Source organism: Chiloscyllium plagiosum, unplaced genomic scaffold, assembly GCF_037043375.1.
Source record: "Chiloscyllium plagiosum isolate Xiang-an unplaced genomic scaffold, Cpla_swu_hap1 HiC_scaffold_47, whole genome shotgun sequence".
Taxonomy (NCBI): domain Eukaryota; kingdom Metazoa; phylum Chordata; class Chondrichthyes; order Orectolobiformes; family Hemiscylliidae; genus Chiloscyllium; species Chiloscyllium plagiosum.
Window position 1 is genome coordinate 16,803,389 of NW_028270185.1, and position 21,143 is coordinate 16,824,531.

The following is a 21,143-nucleotide window of genomic DNA, read 5'->3' on the forward strand; positions in this document are numbered from 1 at the left end:
GGGATGCTCTTCTGAGGGTCCATGGGCCGAATGGCCTGCTCCCACACTGTTGGGATTCGATGATTCTGTCGAGGCTGTGGCTTACTTCTGAAGTGCACTCACGCATGGACAAGCTGAACAGCCAATTTACACACAGCAAAACTCCACACATAACTAAAAGATCAGATAGTTCTCTTTTGGAAAGGATAGTCTGTCATTGTAGATATTTTGGTGATAAAACCAATTTCGCAACTAAATCCTTCCAACGAAACCACAATGTTCAATGCGCAAATCAGATGTAAGGGGGTGGGATTTGGAGTTGGATTAGATTAATGGACAGTAGGAAACACTACCACGAAGGGATCAGATTGGCAAATTCTTCACCCATGCCCTGAAATCTGCCGTCTGCCTGGTCTGGCCTGGGCCTGGGCCTGGGCCTGATCCCAATCCTACACCAGTGTGGCTGACTCTTAGCTTCCCTCTGAAATGGTCGACCAAAGACACACCGTTAACAAAACCATCACTGGAGGCTCAAGAAGATTTCCAGCCACCGCCTTCATAAGGCAGTTAAAGGTTTTGCCAGAAATGCCCCTAATAAAATACCAGCAGGGGCCAATGTTAAGAAACAGGTCCAGGAGTAAGCCATTCAGCCCCCTCAGTCAATATGATCATGGGTGGTCTGACAAAGCTTCATCACTACTGTTGCTTATCCCCCACCACACTTGACTCCTTGCCGATCTGTCACCTTGGAAATCACCCAGCATGCACTTCTCTCCAGGGAACACAACTCTGAAACCCTCGCAACTGTCTGAAAGAAGAAATACCTCACCTTAAATTGGAGAGCCCTTACTTTGTCCCCTAATTCTGGGCTCCCCAACGTGGGGAAACCGCATCCGGTCTGTCAAACCCCCTTGGAATCTTACGTTTCAATCAGATCTTCACTCATTCTCCTAAACTCCACTCGGCTCAATCACCCCACCAACAGCAAGCCCTTTCATCCCAGGAATCAGCCAATACTCTGGAGGAAGTTAGAAACTTAACGATGCTTCATTTTAAACAGGCGTTTAACAGACAGCACTAAACAAACCTTTCGGTCTCAAAATGTGCTTTTAAAACCTCTCTCCCCTCACCTTAAAAAGATGGCCTGTTGTTTTGAACTCCCCTTGCTATTCACTTTATCTACGCCCCTCAAGAGTCATGCAGCACGGAAACAGACCCTTCTGTCCAGTGCCGAACATAATCCCAAAGTAAACTAGCCCCGCCTGCTTGCTCCTGACCCAACTCCCTCCAAACCCAATCCAATTGTGGTGTCAATCCCACTTTCCAGTCCAACGGGTACGTTGTTAGCACTGGTGCTTTCCCTCCCGGATATTTAATGTTTGCAACATAACGTTCCCAACAAATCAAGCATGCATCCACACAAGAATTGTGCAATAATAGTTTGGGTTTAATTTGGACAGTAGGTGATGCCCCTCTGATCATACACAGATAAAACTCAGCAGTAACTGTAACTCGCTATATTCGGCCTGGGGGAGAACTGAACGAGTTTAAAAATAAAACACTGACATCGATGCCTAAGGGTGGCAGTAAAACCTCAGAGAAAGCGGAATTCATTTGCAGGTTGAAGACCAAAAGATTTTTTTAAAAAGTCCCACATGACCATCATATCCTAACGGTACAGATATAAAAAAAACACCATGTACAGACTGGATACTTGGTGACCCAACTCAGGATCAGTTCTTGGCATGGTCCGTGCAGCTCAGTAACGTTTTCCACTGCCGGAACCTCCCCAGCAGTATCTCGGCTCAGGACAGAGCAGATCCGAGGACGTTCTTCAACATTGTGAACCAGATATTCCTCCCAATCCCAAACAGAGAGAAAAAAAAAACACCACCCTCCCTTCCGCCACCCCCCTAACCAGCTTTCCCACCCACCCCACAGCCCGTAAACAGTCCCTCCTCTCCATCAGACAATCATTTCGAGATGCCTGGCGTATTCGATGACTTGCTTGGCCAGTTCCGTGGATGGGATTGTCACCTCCTCTGGTTTCTGTTGCTGACTGATAAATGAGTAATAGTTGTCAGGACCCAGGAGCCAGCCACGCTGAGGGAGAAAGAGACACACAAACAGCCACAATGAGTAAGAGGGCTGACATCGTTCTGCATAGCGTACAAGATCACCGATTGCAGAGATGACTCACTGGATCCAAATTGCTTGGAGGAGCTAAGACCATTTCAGCTTCTAATGGGGAGATCATAGCAGACCTTACCCTTTACATATCCACAGTCTCGTTCCAACAGCAGCTTACGTTGGTCTAGCCCTTTTAAGTTAATAAAACATTCTGATTGACAACCTGAACTATTTCTTTGCACAGACCCTGCTCCACAGGCTTGTGAACGCCTGTCCAAAACTCCTCACAGCTCTGGGAGCAGTCTGAAACAAAACTGGGCAAGGTAGATTCGGCAATGTTAAAGCAGAAAGCCAAAGTCAAGCCAGTGGTAGGTTACAGGAAGTCATGATTTGGAGACGCTGGTGTGTACAAAGTTAAAAATCACACACCACCAGGTTCTAGTCCAACAGGTTTATTTGGAAGCACACTAGCTTTTGGAGTGCTGCACCAAAACACCTTGAAAGGAGGGAATGCAAGAAGTTCAGGGCAAAATAGATGGAAGTGAAACCACTGAAACCGGGGATGCTTAGGAGACAAAGACAGACCTCAGACATCAAGGAGCTGGAGAATATTAGAGTGGGGGGGGGTGGAGTGAGGGGAAAGGAGGAGGAACACAAGGACAGGCATGGATTTGAAGGACAGGAACATTAAAATGGAGTAGCTGCTTAAAGAGAAGAAGCTCAGTGAGCAAAAGGGGTGATGGGCAAATGAGGGGTGGAGCGGGTGGAGAGGTAAGGACTGGGGAAAGATCAGCTCAACCTGTACCTTCACAGACAGACTGGGAGAGGGTGGTCAGAGGAGAGCTGGAACAGTCAAGCCTAGAGGTGAGAAAGGCATGCCCTAGGCCTTCGGTAGATCAGCTGTGGCAGGGCTAGACAGTTAGAAACATAGCATCTGGGTGATGGTGCTATTGAAAGCTTACTTCAGAGTCAAACTGACACAGACAAATCGGTTCTGCCTCAGACAGCTGTCTGGGAAAGGGCCAGAGTAAGGAGACAGGGAATGCAGATTGTAGAGGGGCCAGGAGACAATGACGTGGGTCTTCCTAATATTTAGGTGATAAGAATTTCCTCAGTACAACCAGTGCGGAGCGTTGGATAGGAAGCTTGAGTCACGTATGTGGAGGCATAGAGCCAGTGGGTGGGGACATTGAGCCAGTGTTCACAAAACACAAGTGAAAACTAAACAATATTTTAGAAAGATGCCTGCAAGAGACAAGTTACAGGAGGACAAGAATCCTTGGGTGGCCCAAAGGTAATGTGGCGGGGAGGGTGCTGGGAACAGAAACAATGCCCTCATATCATTAGATAGATAAGAATGAACCCATTGGGATCACCACCCCATTTAACTGCATGACAGTGAGATGCACCAGAAGTGGATGGCCAACCAAGGTTTACAAAACTATGAGGGGCATAGATAGGGTAAATAGGCAAAGTCTTTTCCCTGGGGTCGGGGAGTCCAGAACTAGAGGACATAGGTTTAGGGTGAGAGGGAAAAATATAAAAGAGACCTAAGGGGCAATTTTTTCGCGCAGAGGGTGGTACGTGTATGGAATGAGTTGCCAGAGGAAGTGGTGGAGGCTGGTACAATTACAACATTTAAGAGGCATTTGGATGGGTATATGAATAGGAAGGGTTTGGAGGGATATGGGCCGGGTGCTGGCAGGTGGGACTGGATTGGGTTGGGATATCTGGTAGGCATGGACGGGTTGGACCGAAGGGTCTGTTTCCGTGCTGTACATCTCTATGACTCTATGAGGTGACAAGGCTCACACAGATTGATTGCAACCAGGGTTAAGCTCTCAATCACATGCCATGTCATTTGTAATTTCAAACAGGGCGATTTCACTATGGGACACCTGACTGGAGAGATTCAAACACATGTCTTCCAGGAAAGGTGCGCAGATGTGGGAGGTGATGACACGCTCATGGGCTTTGACAAAGAGAGGATGGCAACAGTGTGCAAGGACAAAGGGTGTAGTGATCACAGAGGTCAGAATAGAACAGGAGTCGCCCGATTGGTGCTGTTACCCTGGTCCAATCAGGGAGCCCTGGCTACAGAGATAAACAGGAGGATCCCTCTCCGACTCTATTCTGATTTAATCCCTGCCCTCCCCTTCACTGTTCGATCATGCGGCACTGCCTTTTGAGAAGGGCACTGCTAGTCACTGGCCACTCGGGTGTTTCCTTTCTTCCTGGTGGTGGAAACCGAATAAAGATTCGTGCACCTTGTGTCTGTCACTGTGTCTCACACCTGCACACACACAACATGGGTGCTGGGGAAAAAATAATAAGCACTACCGCAGTTAGACGGGAGTGTGGGGGTAAAGAAAAAGAGAACAAAAAGAACCGAGGTTCCAAAATAAAAAAACAGGAAGATCCTCATTTCCCTGAAAACTGGTTGAACAGTGGAGTTTGGGGTCTGGCTTTGCAACCCCTTTCTTCTGTAAATTGCTGTCTCTTGTATACAGCTGTACAGGTTAATGTTCACTTGTAACTTGTGCTGGTTAATAAAATAAACAGGAGTGTCAGAGGTTCTGTTCACTCAGAGCTGGCTCTGAGCTAGCTGGACCAGTGCCAAGTTACATGCATGGGTAAATAAAGGGCGACTCGCTGATGGGATACCGGCCTTTGCGGAGTTATTTCAGAGGGGCCAATTTTTTTTTTAAGAAAAGGAAGCATGATGACATCATGAATACTCAAGGATCAGAGCTGAAGTATTACTAACAATACTAGCCAACAAGGAACCAGGAAGGGAAGACAGGTGGTTAGCAGTTTAATGGAGACACTTTTTTCTGAATAAAAAAGACACCAGTTCTTGGGGAAAAAGAATCCAGCACCCACTCCTCCCCTCACTTGTCCCACACTCCAGGTCCTTTCACATCCTATCCAGTAGCACCCCTTTGCTCACCTCCCATGCTTAATAGTCTTGTGGTCTAACTGTGCTCTCAAGCTCTTTAATATCCCACCCAGTCCAATTCCCATCCCTATCCAAAACATAGCTGTTCCCCACACAACCCTTCCCCCTACCAGGGAAACAGTCCCAATACTTAGATTAGATTATATTCCCTACAGTGTGGAAACAGGCTATTCGGCCCAACAAGTCCACACCGACCCTCCGAAGAGCAATCCACCCAGACCCATGCCCCGTGTTGTATCCCTGACTAATGCACCTAACAATATGGGTAATCTAGCATGGCCAATTCACCCTGACCTGCACACCTTTGGACTGTGGGAGGAAACCGGAGCACCCGGAGGAAACCCACGCAGACACGGGGAGAACGTGCAAACTCCACACAGACAGTCGCCTGAGGCTGGAGTCAAACCCAGGTTCCTGGCACTGTGAGGCAGCAGTGCTGCCCTATTCTATAGGAGTGCTCCTGCTTTACACCAACAGGATGACATCAATCTTTACTATCAAGATTAAACCATTCCACCTCAGCTGCCTGTTGCAGTGTCCACTACCTGTGCACATGGATGTCTCGGTGATATATTAAATGGGGATGGGTCCAGTACTTTGTAAAAAGAACACAGTATCAATGCGACAGATGCACATTTCAGGAACTGTTCAATAAACAGACAGGGAGTTAAATGAAACCAACTGTAAAGGCCAATCCTTCTTTCCTCACTTTCCATATCCTAGTCTAATTTATCTTCCTTCCTCACCCTCTCATATACCACCTAGTCTGCTTGTCCCTGCACATTAACACACGAGCACCAGCTCAACCATTTCCCAGTTAACAAAGCTCTCCATCTGGCTGTAGTCACCCTTTCGGGCTGCAATTCATCTCAGACCAGTTTTCTTTGGCCGGGGTTGAGCCATTGTGACATTCAATCAGCGCTCTGTTCAGTTCCAGTACAAATACTGATTGGCTCAGGAATATATCCCTCTCTTACGAACTAATAATCTTTGCAATATGCACGGGGGGAACCCTCGACATTGGAACCAGCCACTCAATGTTGCATTTGTCACCCACGGCCTGCAGTGCAGCTCTGTAGCAGTGAAGGAGAACAACAGATACCAACCTTCTTGGCGTACTCCGTCATCTTCTTGGGTGTAGTGAAAAACAGTGTCCTTGAAGCTTCATTGAATAATATATTCTCATAAGCCTTCTCAATGCAGCCGGCAATTTCATCCCTGAGATGAAATTAAAGTTCATTAAGGTGGACAGAAGAAACAAGAACATGGAACTCCGATACCACGGCACAGAGATAGGCAAGGAGGCACCTTGTGAAGGGGACGCGAGGCTCCAACACCGATAGGTTGTGAGTGGGCAAAGATCCAACAAATGGAGTTCGATTTAGATAGATGAGAGGTGCTGCATTTTGGAAAGGCAAGTCAGGGCAGGACTTATACACTTAATGGTAAGGTCCTGGGGAGTGTTGTTGAGCAAAGAGACCTTGGAGTGCAGGCTCACAGTTCCTTGAAAGTGGAGTCACAGGTAGATGGGATAGTGAAGGCGGTGTTTGGTATGCTTTCCTTTATTGGTCAATGCATTGAGTATCGGAGTTGGGAGATCGGTTGCGGCTGTACATGACGTTGGTTAGGCCACTTTTGAAATACTGGTTCAATTCTGGTCTCCCTGCTATTGGAAAGATGTTGTGAAACTTGAAAAAGGGTTCAGAAAAGATTTACAAGGATGTTGGAGAGTCTCATCTATAGGGAGAGGCTGAATAGGCTGGGGCTGTTTTCCCTGGAGCGTCACAGGCTGAGGGGTGACCTTATAAAAAGGTTTATAAAATCATGAGGGGCATGGATAGGGTGAATAGCCAAGGTCTTTTCCTCACAGTGGGGGAGTCCAGAACTAGAGGGCACAGATTTAAGGTGAAAGAGAAAAGATATAAAAGGGACCTGAGGGGCAGTTTTTTCACACAGAGAGTGGTGCGTGTATGGAATGAGCTGCCAGAGGAAGTGGAGGAGGCTGGTACAATTACAACAGTTAAAAGGCATCTGGATGGGTATATGAATAGAAAAGGTTTAGAGGGATATGGGCCAAATGCTGGCAAATGGGACTAGATTAATTTAGGACATCTGGTCAGTATGGATGAGTTGGACTGAAGGGTCTGTTTCTGTGCTGTTTGAATGACACTAAATGGAGTTAGTGGAGTGAATGCAAAATTGTCTGTTTTCGCAGGAAGAATAAAAAGGAAGCATATTATTTAAATGGTGAGTGATGGCAAGCACTTTAGATAGAGGGACCTGGGTGTCCTACTGTATGAATTACAGAAGGTTAGCACACAGTCCAGCGAGTAATTAGGAAAGCCAATAGATTAGAATTTATTGCAATTAGAAATTACACACCAAAGTAGGAGGTTATATTTCAGCATACTGGACACGGAGAGACCATATAACTGGGTCACCTTGTTTAAGGATGTAAATTCATTGCAAACAGTTCAGAGGTGGTTTACCAGACTGATAGCTGGAACGAGTGAGCCATCTTAAGAGGCAAGTTGAACAGGCAAGGATTGTATTTCCTAATGTCTGGAAAAGCAAGAGACAACTTCACTGAAACCTTAAGGGATCTCTTGACAAGGTGGATGTGGAAAAGATGTTTTCTCCTGTGGGAGAAGCTAAAACTAAAGATCACTGTAAAGACAAAGAGGCCGCCTGGTTAAGTCAGATGTTTCTGTCTCAGGGGGTGAGCAGGCATTGGGGAATTCAGTAGACAGAGGAAGCAGACTCTCTTGAATGATTGTAGGTCGATTCTTGATAAGCGAGGGGGGTGGCTAAGAGGTTATTAGGGAATAGGAGGACACCTAATCCTCGTTGTCTACAGGGAAATCAGGGCATGGATCCGCAAGGAAGTGCAGATAGGACGGCCGTGGGAATCGCTGACCAATGCAGGCGGGCCCCGAAGTGCTGTGCAATCCTTCGGGACCTGACAATGAGGGAAGAAAAGATTGCGCCTCAAACCACCCTTGTGGTTACTGCGGATTCACACAGAACAGCCAGCATCTTACTGATACAGAGCAGGCCGAGTGACCTACTCCTTCTCCCAGACCGGTTGTATGTTTTCATGTGCACATGGGCACTGTGTGAAAATTCCCTCCGCAGCTCTTAAAAATAATCAAACAAGGTGGCACTGACACCTTGGCTCCCCAGGACCTTCGCTACCGTTCGTATGTGCTTTACAGCTTGGAATTTGTCCAGCTGTATGTGTGCAGTGAATCTCAACCATTCTCTTCCCCTATATTTACCCCTGACTAATGCACCTGACACTCTGGGTAATTTAACACGGCCAATCCACCCTGACATGGACATTTTTGGGTCATGGGAGGAAACCGGAGCACCCGGAGAAAACCCACACAGACACGGGGAGAACTCCACACAGACAGTCGCCCGAGGCTGGAACTGAACCCAGGGGCCTGGCGCTGTGAGGCAGCAGTGCTAATCACTGAGCCACCGTGCTGCCCATAGATCAGAGTCGAAAGAGTGGTGCTGGAAAAGCACAGACGGTCAGGCAGCATCCAAGATGCCAGACTCTCGACTCAGTTATCCTTAAAGCAAATGCAAGTGTGGATAGAGACAGTCAGAGTAAAACACTGAACCGAAAGGTGCTACAAGGTGGAAGGGACACGACAGACCGTGAGAACAGAGACTGCCTTTAGGTCCCAATCTTCCCATTCATGACGGGTTCAAGCAGTGCACGGGACAGCATTTTGCAAGGAATTATGGTAAGGTGCCTTTATGAAGCACCTATCTTCACTAACCTTCAATCTGGCCGACAGAAATCAAAAAGGTTCTCAGCATTTCCAGTTAGAGTCACTGGCAGCTACAGCACAGCAGGATCATTTAACCTGCTGTCTCTTTGAAAGAGGAGTCACTCTTAATCCCACGTCACATCCTTTGCTCAGAACCTCACCTTTGAGCCTGACTCGCGTTTAATAATTATTGACAGAACCAGCTCCGATCACTTCCGTGAGCAGAGTGCTCCTGACAACTCCGGGCACAAAATAATTTTCGTCATCACCCTTCTCGATCTTTTGTTGATTTAAAACCCAAGATTAACAATGCCATTCCTAGAAAACTCTGCTGAAAAACCAGTGAGGAAACCTTTAAACTGTCTCTACTCCAAGGAGGAACCCTCATCATACACAGAACGGGTCTGTTGTCTGGCTAAATATTGGAAAACCACTTGGAAAGCATACCAGGACAGGTCTTGCTGCAACTGTACAAGGTATTAGTGAGGCCTCACCTGGAGTACTGCGTACAGTTTTGGTCCCATTGAGAAGGGATGCAGTTGCAATAAAAGGGTGATTCAGAGGAGGTTCATTAGATTCATTCCAGAGACAAGGGGTTTGGCTTTATGATGAGAGATTGAGCTGTTGAGACCTACACTCTCTGGAATTTACAAGAATGCGAGGAGACCTAATTGAGGTATACTAGATGCTACTGGGGATTGACAAAATAGACAGAGGATGCTCCTCCTCCCGGGGCAATCCAGAACGAGAGGTTGTAGATTTAGGATAAGGGGTGACAGATTTAACAGACAGCAGTAGAAATGAATTGCAGTGTCACAACTCTGTGAAATTCACGGTGGTAGATGCTGGGACATTGAGTAAATTGGAGGAGATCGACAGATATGTAATTAGCAACGAGTTGAAGGGCTATGGGTGTGAGCAGATGATCGTATCAAGTCGAGCAGCAGGTTCGAAGGGCAGAACGGCTGCCTCCTACTCCCAGTTCTTATGCTCTTAAGGCATGATACCGTAATTAAAATTATTAAATTACAATTAAAATCTGGAGTTAAGCTCAATTACCAGCAGCCATGGTAGGGTTTTTACTCACATCCATAGATTCTCAGCCCAGGCCTTTAGATTATTAGCTCAGTGACATAACCATGATGAAGGGCTTTTGCCCGAAACGTCGATTCTTCTGCTCCTCGGATGCTGCCCGACTTGCTGTGCTTTGCCAGCGCCACTTTCTTGACTCTGACCTCCAGCATCTGCAGGCCTCACTTTTGCTCTGTGACATAACCACGACAGCCTCACCACCCCCCGGCACTGCTACCTCATGATTCCAGCAGCATTGCAATCACAACGCCAGTGAACCAGCCTCCCACCCACTGACTCCATCTACACTGCCTCCTGCCTCAGGAAGGCAGCCAACATCATCAAAGACCCCTCCCATTCCGGTCAGACTCTCTTCCAACCCCTTCCGTCAGGCAGAAGATACAAAAGTTTGTATACACATATGAACAGATTCAAGAGCAGCTTCCCTGCTGTTATCAGACTTTTAAATGGATCTCCTTAATGTTAATGTATCTCAGCAGGGGCTGCGTGCTGCTACTCTGATGCACTTGTATAGTACGGCCTGTCTGCAAAGCAGGACAGACAGCACCTTTCACTGCACCTCAGTACACGTGACAGTAATAAATCAAATCAAATCATTACTTTCTGGTTATACGGTCTTGACTTTCGGACCATGAGGAATGCACCAAACGAAACAGTGCTCTCCCCCAAGGTGACGTGGGTTGGAACTCACCGAATGGTATCAAGCAGGATGTCAATGAAGAAGGTGTAGCTCTCAGCAGGAATGTTCCCCTTTGCCAGGAAGACCTTGTTGTAGCTGCCCTCCATTAGATACTGGAATAAAACAGGCAGGAACATTACACACTCTCTCGGGGTTGCGGGGGGCAACTTTTTACTGAAGCAGCCACTTCAAAGCATCAAGCCTTTTGGCACAGGGTCATACAGCACCTTGGGTCCAACCAGTCCATGCTGAACGCTCTCTCAAACTAAGCAACTAACCGAACATTACAGCATAGTACAGGCCCTTCAGCCCTCGATGTTGCGCTAACCTGTGGAACCAATCTGAAGCCCACCTAACCTATACTATTCCATTCTCATCCATGTCTATCCAATGACCATATAAGTGCCCTTAAAGTTGGCAAGTCTACTACTGTTGCAAGCCAGGCATTCCATGCCTCTACTACTCTGAGTAAAGAGCCTACCTCTGACATCTGTCCTATATCTATCAACCCCTCAATTTAAAGCTATGCCCCCTCGTACTTGCCATCACCATCTGAGGAAAAAGGCTCTCCCTGTTCACCCTATCTAATGCTCTGATTATATGTCTCAATGAAGTCACCTCTCAACCTTGTCGTCACCTGCCCTGCTCCTGGCCCATATCCATCCAACTTTTCCTATTTATGTACTTATCCAAAGGTCTTCTAAACATTGTAACTGTACCCACAGCCACCACTTCTTCAGGAAGGTCATTCCACATGCAAAACACCCTCTGAAAAAAAAAGTTGCCCCCCCCTCCCCACACAATGTCTTTGTTAAATCTTCCTCCACTCACCGTAAAAATATAACCCCCCCCAGCATTGAAATCCTGCACCATGGGGGAAAAGACACTGTTAACCCTGTGTATACCCCTCAGGATCTTCATAAAGCTCTAAAAGATCACCTCTCAACCTCCTACACTTCACTGAAGCTATCCAGCCATTCGTTAGAACTCAAACCTTCCATACCCAACAACATCTTGGTAAAGCTCTTCTGCCACGTCTGAGGATTTCACTGAGTTTCGACGAGATTCTGGATTAGGGTCTGAACACCAGCAGCAAATAACATGCATAACGTCATTGAGGGCAGTGGTTCGCAAACTTTATTGGTGGGTGGACTACTTGGGGGAGCAAAAGATACATCTCTGGATCACCTACTGGTCCGACCCCATCGCTTCACTGGTTGTGTCAAGTCTGCGCCTTTACCCAATAAGGTTGCTGCTTGGTGCAATAGTGGCCTCAATGTCCCTGCCTACTCATGATAAACTCTGTCCCTACCCTCACTCAAGTCAGGTTAAAATCTACCCCCCCCCTTGAAAATATTTAACAATATGCTCTCTGGAAAGACAGTTGTACAGATTCCAAATCTTCAAATACAAACTCCTCTCTATTTTAAAATAGAAGACCTCGCTAGATTCTGAATTATGGCCCCTAGTTCTAACCTCTCCCACAAGGGGGAACATCCTCTCAGCATTCGCACTGCCAAAGGTCTCATGTTTCTGCCAAATCACCTCAACTCTGCTGGACACAGGTACAGCAAATCTGATCTTTCTTCATATGATCCTCCGTCCCTCACCCACCCATCTATCAGTCACGGGAACCTAAGTCAACGGGAACGCAGAGGAAGTACAAATATTTTGTCTCCTAAAATGTAATGATCCATTAGGTACAAACCAAACCAATGATTCAAACACAAACCAATAGACATTTACATCCTGAAAACATTAACACAAAGAACTACTGAGGAACCTTGATTATCCAAAGGATATTGACAGGGAGTATTTTGTTCGGTTAATCTAATTCCTGATAACCGAATGCCGGATAACAGTTTAGCCAAGCATCGGGACCTTGCAGCCTTGCTGGATAATCAAGCTTGCTCTGTATTTGAAAAAAATACATTATCTAGGACCGTGCCATCCAGCATCTGATATTTCCCACCAGCTACCCTCAGCCATCTCTGTCATTATTTAAGATGCCGACACTGTCATTCTGAAGTGATTGCCAAAGCAGCAGCTGAAGGTTACAGTGACTTCCCCCTCTGTGTTTACACAGAGGAGACTCAGCCTCTGCAAGCTTCAATCTACAAAAAGGCACGTTTCCATTCGCTTCCTACTGCCTGCCATGTGTTAACTGGTGGGTTTGCAACAATACGTTTCTGGGGTATGGAGACAGTGTGGGAAGGCAGCATTCAGGTCAACTGAAACCCGATTGAACAGCAGAGGCGGCTCAACGGGCTGAACGGCCTCAAACTCCACACAGACCGTTACCGAAGGCTGGAATTGAAACCTGGCACCGTGAGGCAGGCGTGCTAACAACTTTGAGTCACCGTGCCAAACATCTGGTCAGCATGGCCAAGTTGGAGTGTTTCTGTGGTGTACATCTCTATAACTGAACGACTTCACGTGCTTCAGCTTTCAGAATTGCTTTGCTCTTTGGTCAAGCACTCTGCCTTGGACCTGACCTGGCCAGGCCCTGAGAGGTGTTCAGATGATCAGGATCTGGCTACGCTGGGTTTCAGCCTCGCTTCCAGCAGCTTGCTTGTCTTTGCACCAAAGACAACAAATGCTGGCCATCCACGGGCACCCACAGTCCTGTCAGAGTGTCCTCACAGAAGAGGCATCGAAGCTTCAGCCTGACATACCCCCCTGCCCTCCCCACCGCGACCATGCGGACCTGCTCGAGCGAGACCGGGTGCTTGATGTAGACGTTTGTCTGGATGTCTCTGGCAGGCAGTCGCTCCAACTCCGTGTGGAACTCGGCCACACGATTCTGAGACAGAAGGAAGAGCAGGTTCAGACCCAGAAGCTGGTGCTTGTAGGCTGACTCCGGCAATTCATCCCTGCAACGGCAAAAAAAAACCAAAAAAGACTTCCATCAAATCCCCAGGCAGGTGGGCATCAAGAACGCAGCACCTGCTGTAGGCTACCTTGGCATTGCGACGACATTTCTGGACCGGTAATGCACCCACCGGATAAATGACCAAGGATCCAAATGCTGAAAATGTGTTGCTGGAAAAGCGCAGCAGGTCAGGCAGCATCCAAGGAACAGGAGAATCGACGTTTCGGGCATAAGCCCTTCTTCAGGAAGCCCTTCGGGCTTATGCCCGAAACGTCGATTCTCCTGTTCCTTGGATGCTGCCTGACCTGCTGCGCTTTTCCAGCTACACATTTTCAGCTCTGATCTCCAGCATCTGCAGCCCTCACTTTCTCCCCAATGATCCAAACGGCCTTTACAGCTGCTGGGGACCATAATTACATTGCTAAACAGCGGAACTCAGCTTTTATAGAAGGGCGGTAGAGAATTACAGATCGGCGAGTCTTGTCGGCGGCAGGGGAGCTACTGGTGAAAATTCTAGAGGAGAGGATTACTCTCCATGCGGAGAGGCCAGGTTTGATCAGGGATACTCAGCACGGCTGTGTCAGAGGTCATACCCAACAAATCTGATTGAATTGGTCAAGGACGTGAACAGCTGTGTAGATGAGGGTCCGGCAGTTGTGATTTCAGCAAGTCCCACACGGGAGACTGGTAAAGGCGGCAAAGGTATGTGGAATCCAGGGTAACGCAGCAAGTTAGACCTGAAATTGGTTTAGTGGTAGGAGTCAGGAGGTGAGGCTGAAAGGCTGTTTGAGAGGCTGGAGCACATTGGCGCACCACAGGGATCAGTGCTGGGTCCCTTACTGTTTGTGATACATATAAAAATGGTGTAGAAGGAAACATAGCGGGGACAATAAGCAGGTTTGTGGATGGTGTGAAGTTTGGCTGGGTGTTAAACAATGAGGAAGCAGGCCTGAGATTACAGAAGGATAGAAACGGATTGGTCAGGTGAGCAGATCATTGGCAATCACCGACATGCCCACTTCAGAACTGACAGAACTGCAGTGCAGCTACCATACTCCCCATCCCCTCACACTCCCAATGCTTGCTCCCCCTCCTCCACTGCCCCAGCATTGTCTGTACTTGTTCCCTTCAGTGTTTTGGAGTTTGAGAGATCAGATGTGATGGACACCATAGGGGTGTAAGGGGTAATTAATAAGGTGGGATTGATACAAGAACACTAACTAGACCTCATACCCGACACAAACCCTTGGGCGGCACGGTGGCTCAGTGGTTAGCATTGCTGCCTCACAGCGACAGGATCCGGGTTCAATTCCTGCCTCTGTGTGGAGTTTGCACATTCTCCCCGTGTCTGCGTGGGTTTCCTCCGGGTGCTCCGGTTTCCTCCCACAGTCCAAAGATGTGCAGGTCAGGTGAATTGGCCATGCTAAATTGCCCATAGTGTTAGGTGCATTAGTCAGAGGGAATTGGGTCTGGATGGGTTACTCTTCAGAGGGTCGGTGTGGACTGGTTGGGCCGAATAGCCACACTGTAGGGAATCTAATCTAATCTAATCAGTCCAATCCAGGGATAAATCTGGTAAATATCTCCTCTCCACCAACCTGAGTCACGCTCTGCATCATCATTAACAGCTCAACTAGACCACCGTTTCATCCTCTACATTCAAGTCAATCCAAATCTGGTCTTCACAACCCGGGCCCCACAGTGTAACCCATTCAGACGCAGTGCCGTTCAACGTCACCTACTTGTAGTCGAAGTAATAACACTTGAGCTGTGCCATGTAACGTTCAAACGACGGGATATCCTTCTTCAGGATGCTCCATTGAGCTCCAATCTCCAAAACGTCCCCTTTAAAAGAAAAAAATAATAACTCGGACACAAGTTCTGTTTCATAACCAAGGGAGTCACAGAGAAGCGAGAACCGCAGAAGCACTGCTCGTCTGCTCAGCCCCCCCCCCCGATAGTCACACCATATACCCAGATCCACACTACATGGCAGCACGATAAAAACATTCACAGGTTGACTCATTTACAGGTGCATTTACAGTGTACAGCTAAATAGAGAATGTTCAAAAATACAAAACTAATCCGAGAAAGTTAAGGAATATTGTATTACGGTGCATTGATGATGCACCATGGTGACATTACACATGCCAGTCTAACTACAACCCACATTCTGGGGAAATCCTGTTTTAAACCTTCCTATTAACTAGAAGAACTTGAATATTCAATTAAAAAGAGTGCTATTCAGACTTTGTTTTTGGTCTGGCATTCATCAGGACACAATGGGCGTTACGGTGGCTCAGTGGTTAGCACTGCTGCCTCACAGTACCATGACCCAGTTTCAATTCCAGCCTTGGGCGACTGTCTATGTGGAGTTTGCACGTTCTCCCCACGACTATTTCAGAAGGCAGTTAAGAGTCAACAGTGCTGCTGTGGATCTGAACTCATGCTGGTGAGATTTTATCTCCTGAAAGGCAGGAGTGAACCAGATGGGCTTCTTTCATAACTGCCCATAACGGTTTTCAATTCCATATTTTTTATTCAGTGAATTTAAATGTCACCACCTGATACTGTGAGATTCGAAACCACAGCCCAGATTTTCCGATGGCCTAGACAGTGGTTTCGCAGCTGCACAATGGGATCCCTGCAGAATCCCCATTGTTGCAGACTCCAAAGGAACTTTGTGCTAATTTACTAATGCTTGGAACCCTCCAAAAATCTCCTTTAAAATCTTGGAGGGTTCTGCTGCAGGTAAATAAAGTGTTACTGAAGAAATGTTAAGACAATTAAAAATCTAGTTTAACTCCCGAGGTAGCCATTAAACCAACCGATCATCTCTCAACTAAACATCACCAGTACACCCTACACCTCAATCTGCCCTTAACAGGAGCTGTGGTGCTGGAAAAGCACAGGCGGTCAGGCAGCACCTGAGGAGAAGAGTCGACGTTTCGAGCATAAGCCCTTCAGGAAGATTCTCCTGGTTGTTTATAACCTTACTGCAAAGCCTCTTCCCAAGGGTGCCCACCTCGAAGAAGTTCTCTTCCTCCCCACGTCCCTGAGGATGGGCTTATTCTCGAAACATTGACTCTCCTGCTCCTCGGATGTTGCCTGACCGGCTGTGCTTTTCCCGCATCACACGTTTTGATTCCGATCTCCTGCATCTGCAGTCCTGACTTTGTCCTACAACAGGAGCTGTCAAAGTGGCCGTTGAACTTGTAGATCGCAGATCGTAACAGTTCACTGCGACACAGCCACTCCTGCAGGCTCTGGGATTGAAATGACCCGTCAGAGTCACGGAGCTCTTTCTTAACAACACTGGAGTGGACCGACTCATCGCCATTCCTCAGAACATCAGCCTAGGCGTCTGGATTACTCATCGCGTGACATCTCTTTGTCACTCCCAGGGCAATTCCAAATTGTAGTGATTGGATTTCAGGCCTTTGTCCTCCAAACAAAATCTCTAACGTGACGCACTCTGCAGTTCTACAAGTCACAATTACGGTTACCCGATCATGTTAGGCAAAATGTTTGGGTCAAACACCAAGGCCACTCACTTGGGTCAGACATTTAAGACAGAGCAACTTTGAACACCTTATTGTCAAAAAGTTATCAATGCTTTGGAGGATGTAGACAAGTTGTTGGTAACCATTTGACCCCATAGCAACAGTGAAAAGACTAAACAATACAGTCTGAGGAAAGAGGGAGGGATGGGTTTGTTCAGAAACAAAGTCAGTAAGATTCTCGACCCTCCCCAAAACAAAAACTAGGAGAGACGTTATAAAACGCACATTAGCCCAGTGCTTTCTCAACTCTGCACACTAGCTCAAATGTAAACGCTGCGCAGCTGTTTTTAAACTACAGGAAAAAGCAAACTAATTACACGTCACCAAAAAGGAAAGAAAGGAAAACTGTTTGCTCAAAATTGCAAAAAAGTCTTTTCTACGTGGCACGGTGGCTCAGTGGTTAGCATTGCTGCCTCACAGCATCAGGGACCTGGGTTTGATTCCAGCCTCAGGCGACTGTGTGTGTGGAGTTTGCATATTCTTCCCGTGTCTGCGTTGGTTTCCTCCCACAATCTAAAGATGTGCAGGTCAGGTGAATTGGCCATGCTAAATTTCCCATAGTGTGAGGTGCATTAGTCAGGGGAATGGGTCTGGGTGGATCACACTTCGGAGGGTCGATGTGGACTTGTTGGGCCGAAGGGCCTGTTTTCATACTGTAGGGAATCTAAGCTAATTTACACAAACTGAAAGGAAGAAAACCATCATGTATCAGGGTGAATTGAGCAGTTCAGCACAAAAGCAAAAATATCTTTCATTTGTAAGAGGAGTCATATTGGACACGAACTGTTTTGCACATCACAGATATTGTCTGACACAGTGAGTTTCTCCAGCACTTGGTTTCATTGTACATTTTTTGGAAATTTAGCTCTGTAGGGGTCACTGTTCCAGGTCAATGATACTCACGGGCTAGAATGAGTTGGCGCTTGGTTAGCTTGGAGCCTGATGTGGGTAGGAAGTTCAGTTCCAGCAGAGCCACCTAAAATGAGAAGTGTGTCAGAGTAGGGGTGAACAGAGCTGGAAAGAGCATGTGATTGGGGGAAGGGAACATTGGCATCATGACCAAACCACTCGTTACTGCCAACTACAACCTACCATAACCAGCGTGAGGATAGTGCAATACCCAGCAGCTCAGAGACAAACTGGGGCAAAGGGATCACATCAGGATTGGGAAGAAGGGAGTGGGTGGGTGTAGGATTTGAAGTTCCCCCACTCATGTCCCTCTTGTCAATCCAGCCCCTCCCCAACTGCACTGGGATCCCTCTTTCATGATTCTCTTGTCTTTTTCCACCAACCACCTCTCACCCTCAGGGTCTCTCCCTCCCCCCTCACCCATCCCCAGGCTCCCTCCCCCCTCTCCCCACCCCCTGCAGGGTCAATCCCTGTCCCACCCACACCCCCAGGGGCTCTCTTCCACCCCCACCCCATAGTCTATTTATCTACCCACAGACCCAGGGTCAGCCTCTCCCATCCCCACCCCCTGCAGTCTCTCTGTCACCCCCCCCCCCCCAGGGTCAGCCTCTCCCATCCCCACCCCCTGCAGTCTCTCTGTCACCCCCCCCCCCAGGGTCTCTGTCCCCATCCCCACCCCCTGCAGTCTCTCTGTCGCCCCCCCCCCCAGGGTCTCTGTCCCCATCCCCACCCCCTGCAGTCTCTCCCCCCCCACCACCCGAGTCTCTCTGTCCCCACCCCCAGTGAACCTCTGTTCAACTTCCCCACCCCTTGGGGTCTCTGTGTACGTCTCTCTCTCTTTTGCCCCCGCCCCAGCCTTCAGTTTCCCGGGGTCTGTCTGTCCCCCCGGGGGTGGGGGTCTCTCTCTCCCCGGGGGTGGGGGGGTCTCTCTCTCTCCCCCCGGGGGTGGGGGGGTCTCTCTCTCTCCCCCCGGGGGTGGGGGGGGTCTCTCTCTCTCCCCCCGGGGGTGGGGGGGGTCTCTCTCTCTCCCCCCGGGGGTGGGGGGGTCTCTCTCTCTCCCCCCGGGGGTGGGGGGGTCTCTCTCTCTCCCCCCGGGGGTGGGGGGGTCTCTCTCTCTCCCCCCGGGGGTGGGGGGGTCTCTCTCTCTCCCCCCGGGGGTGGGGGGGTCTCTCTCTCTCCCCCCGGGGGTGGGGGGGGTCTCTCTCTCTCCCCCCGGGGGTGGGGGGTCTCTCTCTCTCCCCCCGGGGGTGGGGGGGTCTCTCTCTCTCCCCCCGGGGGTGGGGGGTCTCTCTCTCTCTCCCCCCGGGGGTGGGGGGTCTCTCTCTCTCTCCCCCCGGGGGTGGGGGGGTCTCTCTCTCCCCCCGGGGGTGGGGGGGGTCTCTCTCTCTCTCCCCCCGGGGGTGGGGGGGGTCTCTCTCTCTCCCCCCGGGGGTGGGGGGTCTCTCTCTCTCTCCCCCCGGGGGTGGGGGGTCTCTCTCTCTCTCCCCCTGGGGGTGGGGGGGTCTCTCTCTCTCCCCCCGGGGGTGGGGGGGTCTCTCTCTCCCCCCGGGGGTGGGGGGTCTCTCTCTCTCTCTCCCCGGGGGTGGGGGGTCTCTCTCTCCCCCCGGGGGTGGGGGGTCTCTCTCTCTCTCTCCCCCCGGGGGTGGGGGGTCTCTCTCTCCCCCCGGGGGTGGAGGGGGGGTCTCTCCCCCCGGGGGTGGGGGGTCTCTCTCTCTCTCTCCCCCCGGGGGTGGGGGGGGTCTCTCTCTCTCCCCCCGGGGGTGGGGGGTCTCTCTCTCCCCCCGGGGGTGGAGGGGGGGTCTCTCCCCCCGGGGGTGGGGGGGGGGGGGGTCTCTCCCCCCGGGGCTGGTGTGTCCCCCCGCCCCTCCCCCACCTTCAGTTTGCCGAGCAGCTCCTCGCACTTGCGGAGGTTCGGGTTCTTGCGGCTCCATTCGCTGCGGAGCTGCTCCAACATGGAGACCGCCTGCTCCAGGGGCCCGGCCATGGTGACTCCGCAACTCACTGACGGCAATCTCCCAGGGCAACCGCCCGCTTCACGACACCGCCTCACCGGACGTGACGTCAGCGCGCCGGCCGGCTACGGACGCCGCCATCTTGGGAAGGGCTCCCGCTCTTAAAAGGGTCGGACATGGAACTGGTGGGGCCCACACACACACACCCTCCCAGGAAGGTTCCCCCCCAACACCCTTCCCAGTAATGCCCCCACACACACACACACACCCACCCAGGAATGCCCCCCCCCCCACACACCTTCCCAGGAATGTCCCACCCACCCAGGAATGCCCCCCCACACACACTCCTCCCAATAATGTCCCCACTCTCTCCGGAACAAACATATCAAATGTAACTTTCAAAAACAAAATTTAAAAAAAACTTTCCAGCTTATCGGTTTTGTTGAATTGCTTATGTATAAGATGTGAATTTGCTTCCAATTCAACCTGTTCCACTATAATCTGGTGTTGTGTGATTTTTAACTTTACATCAAAGTTGTTCGACTGGGTGAGGCGGTGCAGGGTTCTAAGCAAACCTCCAGGGAGATTCCCAACCAGGCTCAGGCACCCAGGGCCCACAGGTATAGTCAGATCCTACAGGGTCGACAGGGCTGTTTCTGCTGTTGTCTTTTCCAGTGTCTACGTTGATGCCAGATAAGCTGTTCAGCTTCATTTCTTAGAGTCAGAGAAAGTGAGGACTACAGTTGCTGGAGAGTCAGAGGTCGAAGAGTGTGGTGCTCGAAAAGCACAGCAGGTCGGGCAGCATCCAATGAGCAGGAGAATCGATATTTTCAGGCATAAGCCCTTCATCAGGAATGTGAGAGAGGTGTTCAGAGATAAAGAGGAGGGTGGTGTGGGACTGGGGGACGGTCAATGCAGGTTGGGGGTGAGGGGTGATTCCACCAGTACAACTGAACAGCTTGCTATGCCACTGAGAGTCACACTTAGGCCAGACCAGGTGAGGATGGCAAATTTCCATCCGTGAAGGGCATTCGTGGACCAGATGGGTTTTCCAACAATGGTTGCATGATTCTTAAATTGATTATTCCAGTTCTTTTCTTAGTTGAATTCAAATTCCACCATCTGCCGTGGTCGGATCTTCAATACACTCAATGACTTGGCCTCCATACCCTGAGTTCCACAGATTCGTTACTCAATGGCCAACAAAGTTCCTCCTCACTTCAGTT

The 21,143-nt window shown here is 49.4% G+C and overlaps 1 protein-coding gene across 1 annotated transcript; it reads right to left on the reverse strand.

Moving 5' to 3' along the window:
* Positions 1 to 1,405: 1,405 nt before the first annotated feature.
* On the reverse strand, positions 1,406 to 19,989 carry psmd8 (proteasome 26S subunit, non-ATPase 8). The gene is made up of 7 exons (XM_087984079.1): positions 19,839 to 19,989; positions 17,960 to 18,032; positions 15,236 to 15,338; positions 13,329 to 13,494; positions 10,634 to 10,734; positions 6,175 to 6,286; positions 1,406 to 2,082 (listed from the first exon to the last, which is right to left on the reverse strand). Exons 1-7 carry the CDS (start codon positions 19,947 to 19,949, stop codon positions 1,945 to 1,947), a joined length of 804 nt encoding a protein of 267 aa, XP_087840205.1. The 5' UTR covers positions 19,950 to 19,989; the 3' UTR covers positions 1,406 to 1,944.
* Between the last annotated feature and the right edge of the window lie 1,154 nt (positions 19,990 to 21,143).